Source organism: Chroicocephalus ridibundus, chromosome 3 (genome assembly GCF_963924245.1).
Source record: "Chroicocephalus ridibundus chromosome 3, bChrRid1.1, whole genome shotgun sequence".
NCBI lineage: Eukaryota > Metazoa > Chordata > Aves > Charadriiformes > Laridae > Chroicocephalus > Chroicocephalus ridibundus.
The window spans coordinates 86,807,139-86,832,339 of record NC_086286.1 but is presented as its reverse complement, the minus strand read 5'-3'; the positions used below and the strand labels follow the sequence as shown (position 1 = coordinate 86,832,339).

General features: G+C 37.4%; 1 protein-coding gene across 2 annotated transcripts in view; it reads right to left on the bottom strand.

Annotated features, from left to right (window-relative positions):
* The window catches only part of EPHA7 (EPH receptor A7), a 217,069-nt gene that overhangs the window by 3,785 nt on the left and 188,083 nt on the right, over positions 1 to 25,201 (bottom strand). The window contains exon 16 of one of the 2 annotated variants that reach the window (XM_063329954.1): positions 2,163 to 2,236. The exons of the other annotated variant lie outside the window; for it this stretch is intronic. Within the exon in view, the coding sequence (XP_063186024.1) occupies positions 2,163 to 2,236 (74 nt within the window). The remainder of the gene's footprint in view (positions 1 to 2,162; positions 2,237 to 25,201) is intronic. 2 annotated transcript variants of the gene reach the window in all.

The following is a 25,201-nucleotide window of genomic DNA, read 5'->3' as shown; positions in this document are numbered from 1 at the left end:
AGAAGAGAAGAGAAGAGAAGAGAAGAGAAGAGAAGAGAAGAGAAGAGAAGAGAAGAGAAGAGAAGAGAAGAGAAGAGAAGAGAAGACTATTTTAGTTGGAAGGGATCTATGATGATCATCTAGTCCAACTGCCTGACCAATTCAGGGCTGACCAAAAGTTAAAGCATAGTAAGGGTGTTGTCCAAATGCTTCTAAAACGCTGACAGGCATGGGGCTTTGACCACCTGTCAAGGAAGCCTGTTCCAGTGTCTGACCACCCTGTCAGTAAAGAAATGCTTCCTAATGTCTAGCCTAAACCTCCCCAAGTGCAGTTTTGAACCATTCCTACATGTCCTATCACTGGATACCAGGTGAAAGAGCTCAGCATCTGTCTCTCCACTTCTCCTGAGGAATCTGTAGAGAGCTATGAAGTTGGCCCTCAGTCTCCTTTTCTCCAAACCAGATAAGACCAAAACCACTCCTCATAGGACACCCCTTCCAGCCTTTTCTCCATATTTGTTGCTTTAAGGTGGATGTATAAGAATAAATGCCTCAATGAGACTGGCAGATTGGTGGATTTAGAATCAGAGAATCACAGAATCACAGAATGGTAGGATTTGGAAGGGACCTTCAGAGATCATCTGCTAAAGCAGGTTCACCTAGACCAGGCTGGACAGGAATGCATCCAGGCAGGCTATGAATATCTCCAGAGAAGGAGACACCACAACCTCTCTGGGCAGCCTGTTCCAGTGCTCTGGCACCCTCGAAGTTAAAAAAGTTTTTCCTCATGTTGAGACAGAATTTCCTGTGTTCCTGTTTGTGCCCATTACCTGTTGTTCTGTCACCAGGCACCACTGAAAAGAGTCTGGCCCCATCCTCCTGCCACCCGCCCTTTAGATATTTATAAGCATCGATGAGATCCCCTCTCAGTCTTCTCTTCTCCAGGCTAAACACACCCAGGTCTCTCAGCCTTTCCTCATAAGAGAGGTGCTCCAGTCCCTTGACCAGATTTGTAGCCCTCTCCTGGACTCTCTCCAGTAGTTCCCTGTCCTTCTTGAACTGGGGAGACCAGATCTGGACACAGTACTCCAGATGTGGCCTCACCAAGGCAGAGTAGAGGGGGAGGATGACCTCCCTTGACTTGCTGACCATGCTCTTTTTAATGCACCTCAGGAGACCATTGGCCTTCTTGGCCACAAGGCCACATTGCTGCCTCTTTATCAACTTGTTGTCCAACAGGACTCCCAGGTCCCTCTCTGCAGAGCTGCTTTCCAGCAGGTCAGGCCCTAACCGGTATTGGTGCATGGGGTTGTTCCTCCCTAGGTGCAGGACCCTACACTTGCCTTTGTTGAATTTCGTTAGGTTCCTTCCGCCCAACTCTCCAGCCCGTCCAGTTCTCACTGTATGGCAGCACAGCCTTCTGGTGTGTCAGTCGCTCCTCCCAGATTTGTAGCATCAAACCTGATGAGGGTACACTCTGTCCCCGCATCCGGGTCATCAATGAATATATTGAACAAGACTGGACCCAGTACTGACACCTGGGGAACACCACTAGTTACAGGCCTCCAACTGGACTCTGGCCACTGATCACAACCCTCTGAGCTCTGCCGTTCAGCCAGTTCTCAATCCACCTCGCTATCCACTCCTCCAACCCACATTCCCTAAGCTTACCTATGAGGTAGTTATGGGAGACAGTGTCAAGCTGGGCAATGTTTCAAAAAGTTAATTGTTTCAACAACTACTGAACCCTGTGGATGCCTTTGGAAAGTTGGTAGATCATAGGATCATTTCAGGCGTGAATAAGAGGATGGGAATTAGTCAAATCCAGGTGACAGGTAAACAGAAGCCTGTTAAAACAGTGGTATAAGGCATAGAAACATAGGAAATGGAGTAGAGGGAGAAAAGAAATCTCTGCAGTGTTTGTTCCCTGGAATATGATCCAAACTGCTAGAGGAAATGAAACTTCAAGCCTTTCAGTACTTGTTTATTGCTGTTACTAGTGACAGGATAGAGGCAGAATGATCAGTAAAGGAAAATATTACTAGCTCAGATATTTGTTTAATTTAAAGATGCAAAGATTTATCTAAAAAAGCATTCTCTTTCATGTACACTCCAGGTAGTTTAAATCTTTGCTAAAGAAGAAAGCTTTTCTTCAGGCAATCTTTCTTTAGACATAACCATACCTTCTGTCATCCTTTTAGACAGAGCCTCAGCAAGAGAAAAGTTTGCTTCTGAACCTCCTAACATATTCTTCACCCTTATTAAAAAAAAACAAAACAAACAAACAAAAAAATAATTAGGAGCTGAAATTCTTAAACAACACAAAAGGGTTTCTTTTTTTATAGTAATAACCTCATGTGTAAATGCAGACTAGTGAGCAAAAAGCCCATTAAGAAGCTGAGTGCTAAGAAGATTTGTGATCGACTCCATTTACCCTTGAAGGACAGATGATTCTCCACAGAATACATTGACCCCTTCTAGGCTCCAGAAGCTCATTCAGCAGTCTTAAACATGTCTGTTTGGAAGTTCCTTCCCACCAATATAGCTTAGGAGCTGAGGGGGAAAAGGCAAGGCATCTTTGTCTAAGGCTTCGATGCACTTAGACTTACCACAATTATTTTCCTATTTAGTTTGTTCAGTTGTTAGATAGCTCAGTAGGTAAAGCCAAGGATTAAAAAGCAAGAAAGAAAATAAGAGGTGGTCTGAGATAGGCTGAGCTGTAGTCTAAACAAGGAGAGAGTGACTGTGCATTATCATCATGTGAATGGAGATTCCTGGGATAATGCTTATGGCTCTTAACTGCAAAAAAAAGACTTTACCAATAGCCACCCATTGTCCTGCTTTTGTCAAGACTGAAATAAGAGAAGACGGGCTTTTCAGGTCCAGTCTGTGAGGATGGCAGGATGGAATGCAGTTGGATTCCAGCTGAGTGTTTGATGTCTTCATTTTTGAGCCCTACTCTGAAAAAGAGCTGGCAGGAAAGTGTGGCCTTACATAGAAAAAGGGCAAGTCCTGGAGCAAGTCGCTTCCCTAGTAATGAGTAGACATCCAATTCTATTATAATAATGTGCTTTCATTGCCACAGTGGAGCTAATAGAGTTGTGGTGACTTCACACCTGCTGCAGCCTGGCAAAAAAAAAAAAAGTCACCATGAAATCTCCCAGAAGGCTACTGCTGTCTACGGGCAAGAGTGCAAGTGACAGATAAAGTGTCTGGCAATGACATATTGCTTCAGGACTGCAGCGAAACGACTATAATGCTGTAGTATAATCTCCAACTTCCCTGCCTCTGAAAAATAAGAAAAAGGCAAAGAAATGATACATACAATGAAACGTTACCATTTCTTTTCCTGATTATCTGTGGAAGCACTGGTACTCCACCTGAGAAGTTTAATTGAGATTTGAACTCCTCAAGACCATGTATCCCTATTCAATTCCATACCTGCTTTTATTACTGTTAGAAAAAACCCTGTTCCAGTCTTATAGTTTAGATTCACTTTCAAATAACAATTTGTTTTTAAAAAATGTTGAGATCAATGGAAATGTTTCCAATGGCACAGGGCTGCTTTGTTGCTTTTCTCCAGATTCCACTGATAAACACGAGCTTGGTTTTCTTAAACAGTAAGATGCCATCTTTTTGACAGATACAATATGTAGTTATGTCACAGTATTATGATAAACCTTATAGGCAAGACACAGCAGGGTCAGAGAGTTTCTACATTCCCAGCACAGTTTCCATGAAAGGAATGTTTACATGACCTGCAGCGCAAAGTTTAAATATATGCAGCAGTTTTGCTGTTAACTCCCTGAACTTGCTTGCTGAGCAGCCCGCGACCAGCAAAATTCTGCTCGACTTGTTGTTACGGTGTTAGTGTTAACATTTTCCTGTCTTGTCAGCTGTTTTGGACATCTGCTGTGCTCTATAAAATGTCTGCACAGGGGTGGTTGGGGGGTTTTGTTTGGTCTGTTTGAGCGGCTGAGGAACATAAATATTAGTCTGTCCTTTTGTTTATGTTGGTTGAGGGTAGATGAGAGAAGAGGAGGAAATCTTGGATATCAAGCCAATGAAAATGAGCAAGATTCTTGCTTGACAAGTGCTGTATTTGCCTTTTGCGACTCCTTTTCAAATCTGTAACATATACGTACACAAAGCACAGGGTAGGTATGACCTAATGTTTTGTTAACATGTGGTTTTACAGGACTGATTCAGAACTCATTTTAGTCATACAGGTTTTTCATAATCACAGTTAATATCTTTTGGCTTAGATGGGATTGCTTTATGCATCAGGAGCCTGCTATACACTGGAGAAATTAAACTGGCTGAAGTGCCTTGAATGCTTACAGAGCATTTTACATTATTCTCAACAAGGCCTATTAAAGCAAGAAGGCAGAATAGATAGGATACTAACCAGTGACTGCTTGAAATTTATGCACAGAACATAGCCCACACCCAATTGTGTTTGCTCCTCATGCTAGAAAATCTTATTTTCCCCTCAAACGTTCTGAGAATATTCTGTCAGTTTATATCCGTAGCCTTTAAAGCAATTTTACAAGGGATCTGCTTGTTCCTAGTCTACAAATGGCAAAACTGGAAAATGGCACGGAGAAAAGCAATTATTTCTCAATTCTGAATGGTAGACCTAAGAGAGCAATTCAACACTAAGTCTGAAGTGTTGGCCACAGTAGGATCAAGTCCATATTCACTGACTAGTTTAAAACTGGTTAAAGCATTAGAAGCCACAAGAACACATAGATGAGTGTGGGCTTCAAAACTGCCAATAAATCATGGCTGTAAGCTCAAAATAGCTTTGTTATTGCTGTGGTTAAACTATTAGAGGTGCCTACATTACCCTGTTTAAAGCTAACCTGATTATGCTTATAACATATTACCCTTGCTTTTTGTGACTGATATTCCAATTACTGTCCACAGAAGAATGTTGCTTCCTTAGGAGCTTTAATTAGATTGCAAGTTTTGAAGGACTTCTGGAACAAAACTCTGGGGAACTGCTCATCACAACCCTAATTTTGTGTCATTGTTCAAAACTTTCAAAAGTTTTTTAAAAGAAAGACTGATTACGATTGCAAATAACTAACAGAGCATACTTGAAGACTAAAACATTATGGCTTTGTTTTATTAGAAGTTTCTCAGTTGAAGCATTTGACCTTACTTGGAGGCTTTTTTTTTTTTTTTACTTGCTGGCCTGCAGTTAAATTCAAGTGTGTTTCATGCATTTGCAAATACTGATATGATAAGGGTGGTATTCATAGGGTGATGTCTAGTGTCTTAGATGTGCCTATTAAAGAAGGGTGAGTTTTCAAAATGTGATCTCTGTTGCCTCTTTAAAGTAGTTTGTTTTCAAATATGAAGTAAATTCTTCCTGTTTCCTTTTCCTTTGCATGACTTTATATGGTAATTATCTCAAACAAGACAAGCTACATGCAATTTTTTCCCCTTTTTGCATTGACTGTATTTGAAGCGTCTTCAGTAGCTATATAGAAACTGCAACTCAGCTAATCAAACACATTGTGTTGATCCTTCTCTCCAAACATAAATTTCACTAGGATTGTCTCTTTAGTTATTAGGAGCTCTCTCTATATGCATATTATTACTCCATTGCAGGCTTGAGGTCTTTAACAACTTAAAATAAATTAAAAAAATGTGCTCCATGACTCACCTTTTTAAACATTCTGCACTGAATCAGCCATATCTGAAGTAATGAAAATTAAACAAACATTTATTCATCTGAATGCAAATTCTGAACGAATGTCAATGGATACATTCTTCCCCACAGTAAAAATTGTAAGGTAGCAACTCAGTCGTGCAGTCAAGATATTGACAAGATAGGCTGAAAGCTCAGCAGTCAGATATGAGGGAAATGAGGCAGAGGATAAATCTCAGTCTTGAGAATGAATTAGCTTAGCAACAGAAGGGAGGGACTGGCTATTCTTTATGACAAAAATGTCAGAGATGGTCAAAGGAATGCTGCCAAGGAGCATTCCTACAGACGGCACAGCACAACAGTAGCGACACTGAGACAACTGCCTGGCCAGTTGCTAAAGGTGAGCAGAAAGCACAACAGGAAAAATGAACATTTTTCACAATCACTTTTGAAAGAAAAGCATAAATGTTTTTCTTGCTCTGCAATGTTTCCTGCCATACGCCTGTCTCAGACCTGCCAAATTACCTGGATTCATCCTGTGCTCACTTAGATTTGTTCATTTAGATCTCTGGTACTTCAGGGACTGTTAATCCTGGAAGCTCACAGGGAATCTCAGGTTTTGATCTCTCCACCCTTTCAGCATGTCCTACAGATGGATATGACAGCTGTTTGCATCTGACAGATTAAATCTGGTAACTGAACTTGCTGTGTGTGCACTCAGCCAGTCCTCGAACCAGAACCCTGGGGGTGTATAGAAAGCAGGTTTACCAAGTGAGTCAAAAGGGAGCCTTCCACTAATAGCTGTGCTAAGCTTCTCTCAGTTTGAAGTCAGTTATTTGCAAGTCTTACAGCAGTTCTTTGACAAGGGAGATTTTTTTCCTGTGATGAAACAAGAAACAGAGCCGATGTTAATAAGAGAGATGCTACACTTTGCCACACTGAAATTATGTGTCTGGTTTATTGCAGCAGGCTCATGGCTACAAATGATGTCATTAGTGCCTCACTATAGAGATGTGACTTGTAACAGGACTTGAGAAGGAAAGAGGTTGAGGGGTTGCTTTTTTTTCCTCCATTTAATTAAGTGAACTCAGTCATAGAATTTTTAAACAAGACAAAGAGCTTCTGTCTTTCTTATCTGATAAAATCTGGACAAGGCTGGTAGAAACCCAAACTATTCGCTACAGAGGTGCAGCTATCTACCTTAGTTGAAGCAATACTGGGGCCAAGAAGAAATTAATAATTTTAAAAAATAAAGCCTACTGCTAATTCCCTGAAATTGTCCTTTCAGGTGCGTTTTGGCATCTCTGTCAGAGCTTTAAAGGAAAATGTTTCCTCTAACCTAGGAAGAAATGCCAATGTTTTGACCTAACACCTTCAGTGATGAACGCTGTTGGGTTATCCACCCTATTCTCACATTTTACATACATGAAAAGCATCTAAAATATGACGATGTTGCTTAAATTTTTCCAAGAAAAATACATGCTCAACTCCAGCCAAAGCAATGTTGCCTTTTTTTATCTTTGGCCTCACCTGCCTGACAAGGAAGCTACATGTTATAGAAGAGCAGGAAGCTTAACTGGAATGATTTCTCTCTCTGCATTCTTCTCGTAGTTAATGTAAACTCAGGGCAGGGTATCTGAACAGTGCCTCTGTAGCAGCCGTGTAGTTGTGAACCTAGCTTCTCCTTAAAGGTCTTGCTTTACCTCATAAAATCTGCAGGAATTGGCTTATGCTTCTAAACAGATTTCTGGCAACTAATAAGATGGACTTTTGTGACTATTTTGATGTTTTTCAACTATCCACTTAGGAATGTTTCTTAGGGGTTTGAGTTTTATGTTGTATAATCCCTAGACACTAAACTGGTGAATGGACAAATATTTTTTAGTAGTTTGTTTTGTTTGTTTTGTTTTATTTTGTGTTGGTTTTTAACTGGTATAAAAAAAAAAAAGAAAGGAAATAGAAAATACAGTTTTCTGGGAGTACATAGCTACATACAGCATTGGTAAGGCTGGTATTAGAAAACTGTGTGCAATTTCAGTATTCACAACTTTGAAAGGGGGTTAAGAGTGAAGATGAGGTAGCTAAATCCATAGAAACTACTTGCAGTCTAGAGAAAATGTCTCACAGGGAGAAATGTACAGCAAGAGATGTGCTGAATTTTTTTTTTAAGGGCTTTTTTAACTTACAGATATCATCATAGATGGGGAATATAGAGTACTGAGGACTTTAAAATCTAGTAAAGAAAGCCATAACAAGATTTATGTCTGCAAGAAGAAGCCAGACAAATAAAAATTAGGAATAAGGCATTTTTTTAAAAAACAAATGGCCATGATTAATGAATGGAATAACTCAGCAGAGAAATGAATTCTCTGCCTCTCAACATCTTCAAATCAAGAGAGTATACCTTTTGGAATCTATGCTTTTACTAAATACAGGGCACGTTTTAGTCAAGCAAGGACTGTTGGCTTCAGTACAGGGGTAAAGGGTGAAATTTAATGACCTGTAATAAATGAGTAAGGCTAGATGATCCAATGTTCCCTCCAGCCTAGTTTTTATTAATCTCTTATTCTCTCCGATTTGTGTTTAAGAAAAAAAAGATAGATCAAACTATGCTTCTAAATCTCATTCTGGTTTTTTATTTTATTACGAGCATCTTCTGGAACTAGGTGTAACTCTTTTTTTTTTTTTTCTTTTTTTTTATATGTATACACACTGTATTTCAGTAGATGTAATAGAACAAAACTGAGTTTTGATTTTCCCAAACCAAAAACAAATTCAGAAAATACAGCATCTCTTTGCTCACACATATTTTTTAATCTGCAATCTGCAGACAATTATTATCTGGAACAATAGAGACAGTCATAATATGTGCAAGTTGTTGGGTTTTTGTGTTTTTTGTTTTAATTTGTGAAATGCTGGATGCTTGCTCTCCTCATTATTGCATTAAGTTGTCTAGTGTAGATGTACATTCAACATCAGGTCATAGTCAGATCTACAGCTGACTTGTCACATCATTAGGTTTGCTAAACCTCTGCTGTGTTTTTAAGCATGGCCACTGTGCAGAGGATTCAAAAAGATGAAGACAAAGCCTGATGGCCAGGATTTTCTAAAGTACACTACAGTGTTGGCCTAACTGTGGTTTGTTTGAAGTCAATTGAAGTTGTACTATTGATATCATAGACAGTATCTTCAGGCTGATGCCGAATACTTTTAATAATCTTAAACAGCAGTTCTGCAGCATCTTCCTTATTTTTGAACTGTATAGTATTAAATGACAATAACGTATTAGAGGGAAATTATGACTAACTGTAAATGAGTACATTTATTGAATTAAAAGGAACTAGAGTAGTGATACGATGGCAAGCACAAATGTAAACCAGTAATTCCACACTGACTCTCTGAGATTGAAACCACTATTACTGTAAGCACCAGAACAATGTCTTCTTTTCCCCTGAGTTTTAAGTGGAGGGAGACTGAAAAGTTATCACCACTAATTCAAAAACACCTTACCTTTTTCTCTCCTCTCTATTGTTCTCCTATACAGTCAGCAGGAGAGATAATAACATGGAAGCTTGCCTCTATGACAAGAAATCCTTTTAAAGACAGTTAATTGATGATACAAGTCAAGAGATAAACATTGCCCTGTTCCTCTCAACTTTGGGTTATAGATAACTCTTATTAGATACTTACTATCCCACAAAACTCTGGCTTTCACCTGTTTTCTAGGCCAGACATTTCTTCCTGTGCTCCTCTGTTAACTTTCTTTTGTCACAGTAAAATTCTCAGAGCACTGGATTCATCATTCTTGACAATTTTAATAATAAGCAATTATTGCCAATGAGTAGAAATTGCTCTGTGTTCATGAACTTGCTTTTTGATGCTCTCATCTCGCTAAATGAATGTGTGCTTTTTATGTCAGTTCTGGTCGCAGGTCATCCTGATAAAGACTGTGATATGAAAGCAAGAAATCTTAAGAATAAAATGTATACAGAATCCTTATTAGCAACAACAAAAATACAATATCAACAAGGAAAAAAATTGAGCTACTTCTATCTATTTTTAAGGTGTAATGAAGGGTGACATTTTAATGCTTTACAGTTCAGTTACACAGGTAAAGATGTTCTGATCAGCTGTGGCTCGATAAGGCATAAAGGCATAAAAAGAAATTATTCTGCAGAGAAATAGATAATGTGCAATCTATTTAGGAAGAGCAATCAGTTGGGTAAGGCCTTGATCATTGATTATAATTCAGCAAAAATCTAATTTAGGTATTTCATTTGAGGGGCAAAATTGTTCTCTCAAGGTTTTTCTGTGAAATTAATTTTTTGGAAGTGACCAAATCACCTACGAACCCAAATCTCTTGGTTTATGTAACTAAACAACCCATGTGCCTCTGAAAATATTAGCCAGGGATGTTAAGGAAGTGCCTTTTCTGTATTTGTTATACATTTCAGTTCAGCTTCTTTTTCTTTAATATGCCCATACTGAGACACAAGTACTGAATTCTATAAGCCTTTTGTTATTGCCAGGGCAAATATAATAAGATTTAATAATACTTGGAAACCAATTTTTATGTATGTGGCAACATAAAAGAACAAATTTTTACATAAAAGGCAGCATGTTTAAAATAAAAACACAAATAGTAAGAGTAGATTATAATGAAGTGTCTGGAGGGAATCATGCTTCCTTTTGATCATTTTTTAGATGAGGCTTTCCTCTGAATCACAAATAAAAATATTTGAATTGTTATTCTGTGGTCCTCCTTCACTAGCCTCATGGTCAGTCACATTTAAATATTCCAACCTCTTGTCAGCACTTCAGCTGAACACTTCCGTTGCATCTGCGAACAGCGAGGATGATAATCATTTGCTTACATGCCCTATCAACAGAAAAAAATGTCAGACGTTTCCCTGCATCTGGGGTAAGGGACACAGGGGACCTATGCATACTACTTTCTGCTGATGATGTTAATGCTAAATGATTAATGAAGAGATTAGTCACGCATCTATCGGGAATGGGGTAAATACATTTGGAGCTGAAAGATAGCGTAGGTGATTCCTCAAGGTTCTTTCCAGATCTATCTTCTGTTGTTCTATGATAACACATAAGTCCTTCCTCTCTTGCTGTTTTAGGCTTTTCTCTAAGGGAACTTTTCTCTAAGGGGATTTTTCTCAAGGTCACTTCTCTAGAATGGTATGCCCCATGATTAATTGCCCTTAAATAGTACTAAACTGGCTGAAAGTGGAAGTATATAGGCCAAGAAATTCAGCTACAAAGTAGGGTGCTTCTGCTCACTTCCCTGGAGCTGTTGCAGTTCATAGCAACTGAGGATATGGTTCTCATACTTCAACTTTCACCTCCAAAATGTAGTGAGCTCATTCTCAACATTTCAAGTGCCAGTGTGGATGAATTCCAACACTGGAAGCACATTTGAACTGGCAAACAGTAAATGGCTGCCATCAGGCATAAGCACTTGTTATATCAAAGCTTTGGCACATTATTTATGGAAGACTTACTCTAATGAATTCCATCCACACCTACCAGATGTGCAATCCAGGATTATGCCAGCTGTTTACCAGAATACTTGATGTCCAATAACATCATGACTATAACATGACATTCAATTTCAATGTTGCTGAATAAGGAAACTTTGTCTTAATATCTTTGTAGAAAATGAAAAAGCAAGGTTCTCACATATCCTGATTCAAAATGTTAGCGAAATGTAAGCTGGCCCAGCCCTTGTGTAAACACATGCGTTTCTGTGCATACGGCCAACCCCAATTGAGTCTGCACAAGGCTCTCTGGTACTCATAACAAACAAACCTCATATATAAAATCTGGGGAACAATAAACCACCAAACAAACGATAAAGGAATCTGACTAGCTGAACAGCATTCACCATGATCTGCTTATTTAAAGGTACTTGCAGGAACAAAAGCACGATTTCTATTAATATTGAATGATTTTGATTCACATCGGGAAGTCTTCCTCTCCATCAGTGATCCCATTAAAATTAGTGGTATCTCTGACAAATTCTAGTGTTACCAAACATCTGTGAAGACAACAGAAACTAATTCTGCCTTTTTTATTATGTGATACATACAGAAAAATTATTTCCTTATTTTTATCTTGTTTATTTGTTTTGTATAGAACTATGCCCTACCTAAAATGGTATTCTGTCATAGAACACTGAAATAAATTGATATTAATCATTTAGCTTCTTGGGCAGGAGGATTTCATTTTCATGTTCATCGCTTGTGATGCATTGGCTTCTTGGTCAGCGTGTTTACAAATACAATAATTTACCAATGAGAAGAATAATTCATTATTTTAAGATCTATTTAAAGCTGGGAAAGCACCAAAGACTTCTTGAAAGTGTTATGCTTTCTGGGATGATAAATATTTGTCATAACTTGTTTGGCTTTATAACCACATAAGCCACTGACATATCAAATTAGGAAGAAATATAATGTGTTGATAACAACACAAATATACACATATGTTAAAACTTTACAACTTATTTGCAAAAAAATTTGTTTATACATCTTTATTTAGATAATGAAAAATACAAACAATTCACACAAGAACTGCTCTCACAGGAAAAAATCAAAGCATGGTGTCAGTTTACTGTACTCCTTTTGTAAAAGTGAATTTATTTTTAATTAGCTATGAGGCAGGTCTTTTAAAATTTTATTTTCCCTCAAACTGCTTATCAAATTACGACTTAGTAAGTCTCGATCTCAGAAAATAGTCACACAATTCATCTTTTGTGGTTCAAGTATCGCTAAATGTGCTAACATTTCCTGCCCGGGTCTTCGATTTGTTAAATTATCTACTGCTCTGAATACATATTGTTAATGAGAAATACTAACTCTGATGATGATGAAAATTCTAGTTTCTAATATTCCAGCTTGCTATTCCTAGAAGTAAAGCATCACACAATGTAATGCTGTAGCAGTGTGGTGGGTGTATGTGTATTGTAGTTGTTCAAAGACAGGGCATGAAGACAGTTATAAAATATTACTTTGTTTATCTTTTCTTGTAGAATAGTAGTAATACTTGTAATCTATTTTTCAAGTCTTCTTTATTTCCCCTGTGGGTCTGATTCTATATCAGACCCGTAGGTTGGTATCTCGAAAACAGCTTCAGATTAACATTTCTGTGTTGAAGTATACCATTCCTAGTCTTTCATCTGTAAAAGCATTGTTAGAATTCCTGCATTTCAATGGTGTTTGATAGATGGACAATACTTGGCAATGCGTATCAACGTCTTTTATTCTGCTTCTTGTTGCAAATATACATGCGGAAAAAAGTAAGAGATCTTGGCATGAAAAATATCTTTCATTGTCAAAACAGAATTTCCTCACCCCTCTCTGAATGAGCTTTATTCATCAGTCTTTTCCATTGTTTCATTGACAGCTCTGGTCCAAAACTTACTGAAGTCAGTAGGTTTTGAACTGCTTCTTAATGTTCCAAGGTCATGAACATCTTTTCTATTTTTAAATCTCATTTAAAAAAAAAAAAAGAGTACTGTATATTAAAAAAAATCTTAACCAAAACCCAAAATAAATAAACAAAAAGATTGAAGGTAAACGTAAATCCACTCATCGGAAAATTCAGTTAAACTATACATTATACTTCACTCTCCAGTGTTACCATCTTAGAGAAAGTACTTACTTCTACCACTACCACTTCTACCTGCTTTTCAGTCATAATTAAATAGTTATGTTTGTTCAATTTCTGCAAAGCACTTTGAAATATGACATCAGTGCTTTCAGGCTTATTGGAGAATGTTATGATTTCCCTACTTTGTTGAATAAGGAGCACTGTGCCTTTCCTGAGGAAACATCCAAAAATATGGATGCGTATATGATCTTAGTAGAATAACATTTGCGTTTAACAGTGAATGCATTTTTATTGCTTGAGTTTTGGTTAACATCATTGGTCTTTTAAGAACAAGATGACACCCAGGATAATAAATTCTGAATAAAAAAGTAAGAGCAGGTTGAATAACATCTTGCTGGTAGATTTTGAGAACAGAAACTGAGTGAATGAAGACTGGGGGGAGGGAGGGTAGGGGAAGGGAATGTGGTTTGCAAGGTATTTCCTATTACTATTATTAGTGCACCCATGTAATGAGTTCCTGATTGTCTCTATCCATTTCAGCAGGTTGCCTGGAGACAACTTAACCCGTCCTAAAGACCTATATACGATCTGTGTCCAAACACAAAAGCTTCAAGCTCACTTCGAACTCTCCAGGAATACTGGCAGGCAGTCCTTATTTGCTAATCATACCATATGCAGGTAAAAAGTTGCCAAGAGCTAGACCAGAGCAGAAGTATCTCCCAGTCAATTATGTGCTTTCACAGCACTCATTTTTAGAAGCCAAATTTTAATAAACAAATTGTTTTGCCATTTGTCCCCATCGACTTTGCTCAGTCTTAACAATGCGAAAACTATCCCTTTCCTAAAACTTCTCTCTTTGGACACATCTCCAGATCTCTGACATGTAATAGCAACTCATTATTCATTCTTGTTTCATTGGCAAGTACATCTGCTGACAGCAGCCAGGGAGAACTGGAGCTTCCTGTCCTCATGAACTTTCCAAGTGTCTGCTGAAAGACAGCATACTCTCCCATATTTAGATATTACCAATCATATCCAAGAATATAATAAAAAATAATGAGTGTAACAACAAACAGGAGGAACTGTTGTACCTTATATGACCTTAGTTAAAAAGTTGTTCTGTCTTCTTCTTGAAAGGGTTACAAAAGGTAATGCAATTTAATAGGCTTCGGAATGTTTTTGCCACTTCATGGTGGAGACAAAGTTGACTTAATAAGTTAGGTGTATCACTGCGCATTTTAACTAGATACAAAATTGTTGTGATCAACAGAAAAACATCTAGCCTTTTGACAGTAAGATATATAGTGTGGACTTAAAAGTAGTGCACTTGAAACCTGAAAGCAGGCTCACAGCTTTATGGCATATCTATATAGATACAACCAGTGCTTCTAAGAATTGTCACCAGGACACTGTTTATATGTGCTTTTATCTAGCTTTTATCTGTTATTTATAGCACCTTTATCTTTGTATATGCATGTATGTGTGTGGTATGTGTATAGAGAAGAAGAGAGAGAAAGAATATGGTCTAAGCTTACACAGTTACACAGTTACAGTGAAGTCTCATAATCTTTTATTAATATCTCAGCAGTTATATATTTCCCAAAGGTACTTGTATCAAAAAAAAAGAAAAAAAAGAAGGAAAACAGGAAAGCAGCAAGAAAGAAAGCAAACAGACACACTATGACAATTTTTATAAAAACTTAGAGGAGGCTCTGTCTTCCATAAAAATGAAACAATAACTTGATAGAAACTACATGCCTGTCGACACTTAACATTTCCAAGGAAGTATTTATTGTATAGTCACTGTGAAAACTTCATTTGTATATTCATTTGCTCTGTCATGAGTCTGAGCTGCAGCTTACTATAGAAAAGAAACATTCTCTGCCCATTTATTTAGATTACATTGTGCCTCCTTTGTATGCAGCCCAGTCATATAAATATCATGATTCTAGAGTTAAAGTATTGCCAATAAGTATGAATTGTGTCACCTATAACGAAGAAGGTTAATCTTTTTTAGAAGAAGGAATGTATTAAGCCCTCCATAAAGCCAGTGTTAAACACAAAAAGCAAAGTAGTACACCTGAAAGTAGCTTCCTAAGCTTGGGGCTGGATCAGGGTTAAGTTGATGCTGTTTCCAGGCTTAACCAAAACCCACTGATGAGTGGGATATGTGTAGTCATTCACAAATTAATATAGACACTTCTTCACTATCTTTTTCTCTTACATAGGGAAAAAGAGGTTTACAGATTTGTAAACGTTAACAGCTTCACAGGTGAAGAGGATTGCAGTTTTTCACTACCATCTAACCTCTCTGCACCATTTTCACCACTTTCATTTAATATGCAGCTGATTAGAGAAATATTTACTTGGTTTAGGAATGGACCAGTGAGGAAGTATTGATTTATTTATTATTTTAGTTGCTGGGGAAAAAAAAAAAAAAAAGAAATCTGAAAGTGATTCCAAAGGAAAAATAATTCTTTTGTGTGGTGAAATTTAAAGCTTAAAAAATGTTCCTTATCATGCAGATTGACACTTAGACTGCCTAATTCCCTCTAAACTGATACTCAGATAGAATATAAAGCATTTATGTCTAAACTCGATCCATTCCACCTGAGCTGGTGGCATGAAAATCTGGACACCTTTGTTTTGGAAGATAAAGCTCATAATGTGCTTAAAACTAAGCTCTAACATATGTTCGAAAGTAGCACCTGGTTTCCACCTAACCCCCTTTATGATTCACAGATGGGCTGGGAAACAGCTACTCATTTGGAATTCCCAATATGTAAGATATGATCTTTGCAAGACAATACACTCAGACAGTCTAGAGTTTTAATTAAAAGCTACAGCCAGATGAAGAATCTTATAGCAATTAATTCTGATAATTCAAATGCTTACCCAGAAAGATATGAATGCGCATACTATAACTTCAGCACTGTGAGTGATGTCAGAGCTACAGCTGCTGCAACCAGGAGAGGGACTTAAGCACCGAAGAGCAGGGTAGGCAGGACCAGCTTCATCTGCATCCACCTGATGAGACTGAGCTACTCTGGGGGAATGACTGCAAGAACTAGTGATTCAAAGAGCAAAACAGAAAGTGTGGTCGGTAGTCTAATCCTTAAGGCACTTACTTCAGGTTAGGGACACCTGGGCTCAAATCCGTTTCCAAAGAACATTTATATATTTTAAAGAATGATTCTGTAATGTAAGAAAAGTATGAATCCTTAAATATATGTTAAAATTTAAGTCACTACTTTCTATCCTTACTCCACTAAAGCAGACTCTTTAATGATTTCACAGTTGTGTTCAGATTTACGCCTTGGCTACTGTGCAGAAGAAAGTTATTGTAATAGGATTACCTCTTTAGTTTTTTCCTCCCGCATCTGGGTTTTCAAAGAAAATGGCAGACACTTCTGCATTCTCTGAAGTGCAGGTTTCCTAATATAGCTGTACAGTGGACTCAAGCAGAGAAAAAAATTGCTTTCTAGATTTTGATTGGGTTTAAGAAGTAAAGCTGCTCTGGCACATAAAAATAGAAACTATGCTGGGAATGCAGAGGCACCTGAGGAATGTTCATTTCAAGCACTAACGTGTCTATACGCTTTGGCACTCCAACAATCAGGTATCAGTTGAATGTGGGTTTTCAGCATCATAAATTTGGACCTAGACACACCATTCCTGGTTTATAGCCTTTTCACGTCTTACCTTGTGAAAACGTTGCCCACAGCTGTAAGGAAAAAAAAACCACAAAACTTTCCCTGACATTTATATCCCAGTATTATTAGGAATGTTGATTAAAGTGATTCTCCAGTTCGATTTTTTAAAAAACCTTTCTTTTAATTAATTAAACACATTTACCCTTTTTGTTTCCAGTCATATAAAGTTTCTTTCTTAGATAAATAACATGTCATCTTACATGTTTATTTACAAGAAGATATTACTGACCACCTCATTTCATCAATGAATACTATTATGAAGTCAAATCTGAAAATAGTTGAATTACTTGAAACGAAGAGTCCAATTTAGCACTTAATATACTACTGTGCAAGTTTCTTTGATGAAAAATATTTTGCTTTCTCTGAAAGAAAAACGTATAATCCCAAACTGCAATCACTGAAAATTACTACAATTCCATTTAATGCACTTAGTTTCAAAGCTGGAAAAATGAAAGAGATTCCTTTCGACAGGTTCTATTCTAAGTTAAAAGACTTATTCCAATTTAGAAAACATGAGCATTCTTTCAGAAGGAAAGGAAGAGCTCAGAGAAAAAGCACAACATATCATGCCATAATGCACCATTGTCTTAATACCATCAAAATAATACCAGAAGCCACTCGAGGATACTCTGCTGAGCTGAAGAGGCTTGCTCACCCATCGCTAAACATTCAAATGGAAGAAAGAAATCCCTCTAAGACCAGCTAAAAGGCTGTGAATTATCCTTCCTTTCATCTGACAGACTTGTCTTGGACAGGAAATGCTGAAATGGATCTGAAAAATAACAGAAAGCTGCACCCTTACCTTTGAAAGTTACATATGTACGTATATATTATATGTGCATGTAGGTATATATATATGGAAGCTGGGTCAGGCATCGCACTGAACTGCCTCTCTGCCTGCCTTACCTTGGCTACTGAGCTAGATTTTGTGACCTCCAAAAGTGCTATGTGCTTTCTTGAAGGTCTTGTCTGTGGAAATACAAAGGGAAAGAGGGAACAGATTTATCAAATACATGAACTGAAAGCACACAAGGGCACTGGGCTGATACTCTCATCTCAGACAAAACTTGGTCTTTGCTGTCAACCAACTGAGATGATGTCGAAGCCAATGTTTCAAGCAAATCAGTTAGCAGACAGTGTATAGGCACTGGTCAACAGCTTCCTAGTCATGCTTCCCTCATCAGCCCACATATCATCATTCTGCCCTTGGCTTTGCTAGCTTTTTTACTACAGGCTGGGGGTAAGGGAAGTTCTAGACGTACCGCTCTGTTTTCCAGCCTGGAAGCAGTCAAATGCGGGTAAGTCTGTGGGGAAAAGCACTATGGCTTCTTGTTTCATCGCGAGCCATGATACAGCTCTGCGTTTTGGACATAAACGATAAGTGTGTCAAACACATTTGTAAGCATGCCTTCGCAGCTCGCTTGAGAACTTAAAAGCTACTTGACGCCTGTATATGGAATAGCCTTTTTTCATTATTTGTACCATTGGCCTTAATCCAGTTCCCTGCTGTTACCTTTCTTTTCCCTTCCTGACTGTTGGACAGATATTTACAGATAATGTCTTCTGATGGTATACTAGCTCTTGCAGTTCATTTTAATGTTGATCTTAGGAATCCCTGACCATACAAGCAGTTAAAAGTCTGATAAGGACACACAACGGGGGCAGAAAATGGGAATACTCACTTCCACAATGCTACCTGCTCACTTTGCTGTTATTAAATTGCTTTATACAAGTTTTTTCCAAATAATTCTGTGATGAACTTATAATGGAATCATATTCTTAAGTCCCTTCAGACTTGGAAATAATTGTCATCTGTGAAGTTTTTTAATGAAATTTAACCAGTCTAAAAGTCTGTGTTCTTCCTTTCTTTTTTTTTTTGTTTTTTCCCCAGTCAGATTTTTATAAGAGTAAGACTTACGAGTGGTGGTAGAGAAAACTTTTATTTTTTAATAGAAGGGGAAGAAAAGAATAAATTGAATGAACTACCTTTGCAAACAGATCTCTCATTACAGTTGATGCTCTGGGACTATCACTAGTGTTAAGACTAATAAACAATTTGCCAATACTAAGGCAAGTTCTAACTCTCTAGCTGCTAATTTTAGGTAGAAAAATTGTTTTCATTTCTAATATACTTTTCTTTCACTTATGTGCTTTTGATATCCTTTGCTGAGTGAAAAGGTAAAAATGTGCTCCATTTAAGTCTAAATAGGTAATTTTACTGTATTTTTAATCCTTTGCTCAGTATTTATTGCCTAATTTTCACTTTAATTATCTTGTTTCATATTTGAATAAGAGAAGAAGTAAAATAAATTCCAACATTAAGACTAGAGTTATCTTACGTGATACTAAGGGAAAAAAGCTTTATTTAGATCTCACATTTTTTAACCATGTGACTGGAGCTAGGCTTTTTTTTTTTTTTTTAATATAGTTTCAGTTAGCTATATTTGTACTGTGGGGAAAAATACTAAAAGAAACACATCAACAACAGTCTTCAGATTTAGGTTCCTCAATTTTTCAATGCCTCGTGAAATCTCAGCTATTTTTCAGATATGCTGAGCTTCCAGTAAATCAGTAACAGGGTAACCTGTGAACACCAAAAAAAAAAAAAATTTACTTGAATGATGTCTTCCCACTAACATAGAAACCAGTTTTGTATCATTTGTTGTCTCCTTGTCTGTGTTCACTTTTAAAAACAATAATAATGAAATAAAGCATAAAAACAGACAAAAAAAATGTTTACTTGCAGTAACTAGAAGGTGTTGTTTATATTTAGAATAAGAAATTCTCTTGTACATAGTCTGTAAAACGGTGTCAGGAACATTAGTTAGCTGATGTTTGTAAAGCTCTATACAAGTGCTGGGTGTTATCTAAATATTCATAGTCATAGAGAGCCTGATGAATTTTTGGTTTTAGAAAAAAAATGAAGATTTATTAATGACTCAGATATCTAACCTGGCAGAGAGACTGCAAGGTAGATCTACAGAAGAATGGTTTTCTGACACATTTTTAATGGACTGGGAAGGACAACATACCTCAAAAAGGGAATGCATAGCCAGGGAAGGCATTGTGGTGGAGACAAAGAAGGACAAAATCATGGAGTTGTTCCTCAGAATAATAATGCACATTGCCATTGGCCCCCCCCCCCGGCCCTGTACTCCCGCCATCGTTGGTGGGAATGCCACTGTGCTTGATGACAGTTGCAAAATGTGCAACTGCGACAATAGCCAACTGAAGGAGTCCAGGATACTTTCCTGCAGACAAGCATCCAGAACCATTTGAGAAGCCGTATTTTTGCTCATACCCAGCTTCCATCCACTGCTGCAGGAAGGCATGTGTTTTCCATGGACGCTGTGTTACATCTGACAGCAGATGTGAGTGTCTCAGCTAAAGAGAGAAATAGTGTATTACATATCCAATGCATTTGCATGGGCTGGCAGATATGTCATGAGACCTATGGATTATCATATTCCTGAATGGTTACTAGGTACTCCAGTGCTCCTAAAGTGCCTCCAGACACCTGTATTTTAGCAATAGCTAGCAATCTAGTCTAAACTTAGCAGAATCATTCAGCTCCTCTAAGTGCACTCACAAGATTTCCATTGAGTGTAATACAGTCTTGTGGTCTACATGTGATATAAACACCTCAAGACAGACACCTAGATTTAGGTGTCTTAGTCCCAAAATGAATCCCACCCAAAGAGTTTCTTCCTTGACTGAATGATCCATTGGATATCCAGTACACAGTTACTCACGCAGACACAGATTTTTTGTCTCATCTTTGTTGTTGAATCATAATAAAAGAATAAGTGTTATTAATAGAGCTCCCCTATGCAGCTTTTTTCCTGCTGGCTGCTGGCAGAGTTGTCCTGCACAGCATTTTCTGTTTAGCTGACCACCTAAGGTTTCTGTGTAATCTCCAAATCTGCTGGGTACTATAGTTCTTGGCTGCTCTGTGTGAATACTTTCTTGGTTGAACACCAGGACATGCATGAAGTCAAAGGATTTCACAATGGGTTCCTGGGCACCAGCCATGCTAGCTTATCTGCTCAATGTATTTTTTTTTTTTTTTTTTTAAATTCTTTGTGGAGAATTATCAGCTATAGCAGCCTTTAGTAAGAGTCAAGTTGCTTGCAAAAATGCTGTCATATTCTTATAGTGTTCTTACAGGTATGAAAAATGTTTCCAGAGGTTCTGTTTTCATCTTTTTGTCCACTATTATTTTGTCAGCACTTCTGGGCTTTGACTTGCCTATTGGGGCTGCTTTCAAAGTACCTATATGCTTCAACTATTCAAACAATATTTTATAGAAGTCTGGCTTCTAATTATTCTTCTTGAGATATGCCTGCTCATGATGGCAATCTTTGGCTAATTATAAGATTATATATAACTATTTGGGAGGATGAAGCTGCTAGAATGGGTAAGCCCTGTATTATTCACTCATGTCATATATTATAAAGGACCTGGACCTAAAAATTTGTAAGCAAAGGAACTACATCGAAAGATGAATAGGCTAAAGTGAATGTGCAGTGCGAGAGAAAGGAGAGGCTGGAGGTCTGACAAAAGTTGAATAGTTAGGAATATGTCTGCACATACCTTAGAACAAACAAACTCATTTTGAGGCGCCCATGCTCTTACTCCAATATATAAACTAATTTAAAAAAAATATTAAAAAAAAAGTTATGTGTAATAGCAAGACAGTGACTATCTAAAAAAGACTTAAACATTTTTAAATAGATCTGTAATTATCCTATTAGTCTTCACACAGATATTAAAGCCTTATCTTTGTTGTTGTGTATGTGTAAATAGGAAGTAAAAAATCTCTTTTTTTTTTTTTTTAAATAGATCATAAGCAATCACCTTTTGTGTGGAGTAGGGAGAAGGTGTGTGAAGAGGTATGAAGAGGGAGAAGGCATAGAGGTGAGGAAGAGGAATCTACCAGAAACAGAGATACAGCCAAAGAATTATATGTAGAAAGAGTAATGTAGAAATGCTGAGACAGTGAAAAAACAGAGGAATTATTTTTTTTCTTCTCTTTCGCTAACTGAAAAAAACACCTCTCTAGTTAATTAGAAGAGAGGCACAACATCTAATAGCCAAAAACTCCCAAGTTCCAAACCTGTATCTGAAAATGACTTTGCTGCAGCAATGGGTAATTCACTTTACTCTCTGAGTTTTCCCACGTGTAATTTTGAGATAAGTATTTATCCACCTCCTAAGAGTTGTATGAGGAAAATTAGTAAATATATGTGTGTAGCTTGATGTTGAAAACTATTTTGATTTTTAAGCAGGAGTTTGTTATTTTGTCTTATACGTATTGTCTTATACGTATTGAATGTTTTTACTGTGGTTGGTGTAAACATAGTTGTGGTGTCAGACATTCTGAACCAAAACCCTCCCACAGGAACTTTTAAATGAGATTTAAATTAACTAAAGGGGATCAAACATTGTCCTCTGAATGTAATAATCTCTGCCTTGTAGAATTATGGAAAAGTAATTAAAAAGCTGAATATAAGGATCCCACATCATGTTTCCCAGTTCATTCTTGCATGTAACATTTCATGCAAATCAGATTATGTTGTTTGATTTAAAAATTACTGGGCCAGATTCTCAGCTGAACTGAAATCAGTGGAGTGGAGCTGATTTACACAAGCTGTTGGTCTGATCCATGGCATTTATTTAACTTATTCAGAAGTCAAAAAAAAAAAAAAATAAAGGGAATTTTCTTTTAATTTTACGTTTTTCTTTTTCCCCTTCAAAGTAAGATTATAGCTGTCATTCACGTAAGCAACTTTTAACTAATGAGATCCATGCAAAACTGCAAAGGGCTGGAATTTGACTTCAGGCATAACTCTGAGTAAAGAGTGTGCCCACTCCCCCCACAGCCACAGGAGGCATTGTACCTCACAGACCCAATTCCTTCCCTGTTTCCTTTTACATCCTAGGGGTTCATAACTTATTACTAGTGAGGCTCAAAACCCAATACCTTTGCTCCCACTGTGTGTTGGCTTATTTTGGCTAGGGAAAAGGGGAACTGAACCACTCTACTTCATCATGCTGTCATCATATATCACTAGTTGAGAACCAGGCTCAGGAACGATGTAGAAAAATCAGTCGGAAAAAGGGAATTTGACCCTGACTGTTCTTCAGCTTCTCTGGGTTTTATTGTCGTCTTCAGATTCTATTGAAATTGAAGGATCATTATCATAGAGATTTTGGAGGGAAACAGCAAATTAGGGTCAAGTTCCCTACATGTTCCTAGAATTTAAACTCCATTTCGAAATTTGCTTTCATAATTACTGTGACTTTAATTATCATAATTTAATGGAAGAAACAAGGGGGTCCATATTGGTTAGGTGAGTTACAGAGAGAGCAAAAAAATCACATTTTGGCTTCTGGAAAATGAATAAATTCTTTATTGGATACATGTATTTCTACCTCACTTACCCAACCCACCTCCAGTGGGATATCTTAATTATCAAAAACCACTTTTAATAAAATGTTTGTCATCCAAACATTTCCTAGTTTTGCTTTTTTTTACCTTTTTTTTTTTCCTATGGGGCATCTCTTTCTCTAAGTTTGACTGTGTTGTTTTAGCTAACAGCTAGAGACAAGTTCAACAGCTGGTGAGCAAATTTTATTTTGTGGAACATCATGTAAGTATTGTTCTTGCTTTGCTTCTGCATAAAAGTTACATGGCAATAACTCCTATTAAACCACAGTGAGGAGCATCTACATTTGTTCATCAGATGGCAGTGAAAAGCAGGAGGACCTCAAATCCATTAACTGAAGAAATGAATGTATAAAATTTACTCAGAAACTACTCACTGGTTTTTTGATCAATTTAAAAGGAACATTTATAGAAGCAGACATTTCTAGCTCAGAAACAGGGAAGCCTAATGAATCAAACATAAGATGCAGAGATAGAAGTTCATAAATTCGAATCCATGTTTTCTTGAGACAAATTAAAGAAAATTAGACAGGTATCTGTCCAGACTTCATTTGGAAAATATATTTTTGAAGATTCTGGGTCTTCCTGTATTCCACTTACTCTGCTGTATTTGGATTAAGACAAGTAGAAAATCTTTTGTTCCAAATTATTCAACATGTCCATATGTTCTCTCCACAAAATCTTAGCGTTTCTGTATTTTACTATTGTGGGAAAACTGGGAAGTACTTCTTATTAGTTTTATCCTAAAATGGGGGATTGCACTGGGAAAGGAAATCAATATATATAGGTATGAATCTTCACGTAAATCTGTTAGAATAGAGAACAATCTGCATGTATATTTTCACGTTGAGAGCTATGGAGTTCACACAGCTGAATGAAATACTTCTGGAATGTATTTGTAAATAAAAACAATTTTCTTATGAACTGTATGTCAAGTAGTAGCTTGAATGTAATTATACTGATTGCTACCTCTGGAATTTAATTTCCCTGAAATATATTTTTTTTTTTCTGTCAGACTGTGAAGTACAGTTGCAGCACCAAGAAGGAATGATTTCTGGACCATGTCTGAACCTAGGGACCGATCGGTGCATCTGAGCTCATGGTGCATGCTGTGGCCATGTCACCCACCCACCCTCTATATCCTGGCTGTTACAAGAAAGAAACATGGATATCATTGACTCATAGAATCATGGAATAGTTTGGGTTGGAAGGGACCTTTAGAGGTCATCTAGTCCAACCTCCCCTGCAATGAGCAGGGACATCTGCAACTAGATCAGGCTGCTCAGAGCCCTGTCCAGTCTGACTGAATGTTTCCAGGGGTGGCGTGTCTACCATCTCTCTGGGAAACTCATTCCAGTGTTCAAGGCTTTTTCTTAAGCAGGTCCTCATGGAGACAGCCAGCCTGGTTCATCAGGAAAGTTTCCAGGGTTGTTCCTGTAATTTGGAGGTGAATGAAAATCTCAAATCCACTAGACAGGGACGTAGAATAGTTGTAGTTGTTTAGATTTGCTCTGAAACACCAATTAAGTAATTGTAACCTCTTCATGTCTTAATTGTAACCTCTTCATGTCTCAAAGTTCAACGCAGAAATAGGAATAGCAGTAATAGCTTTCTCTCTGTTTTGTCTTTTCTCTGTATTTAAACAGTTACCTTAAGATTTTGTATCCAGAGGAGCATGCATATGTGTGTGTATGCTCATATGCGTGCATAGGGCTAGAATAATAGTGCTGCAGCAGACATTTTTAGAAATCAAATTAGATAGAAATATTTATTAGT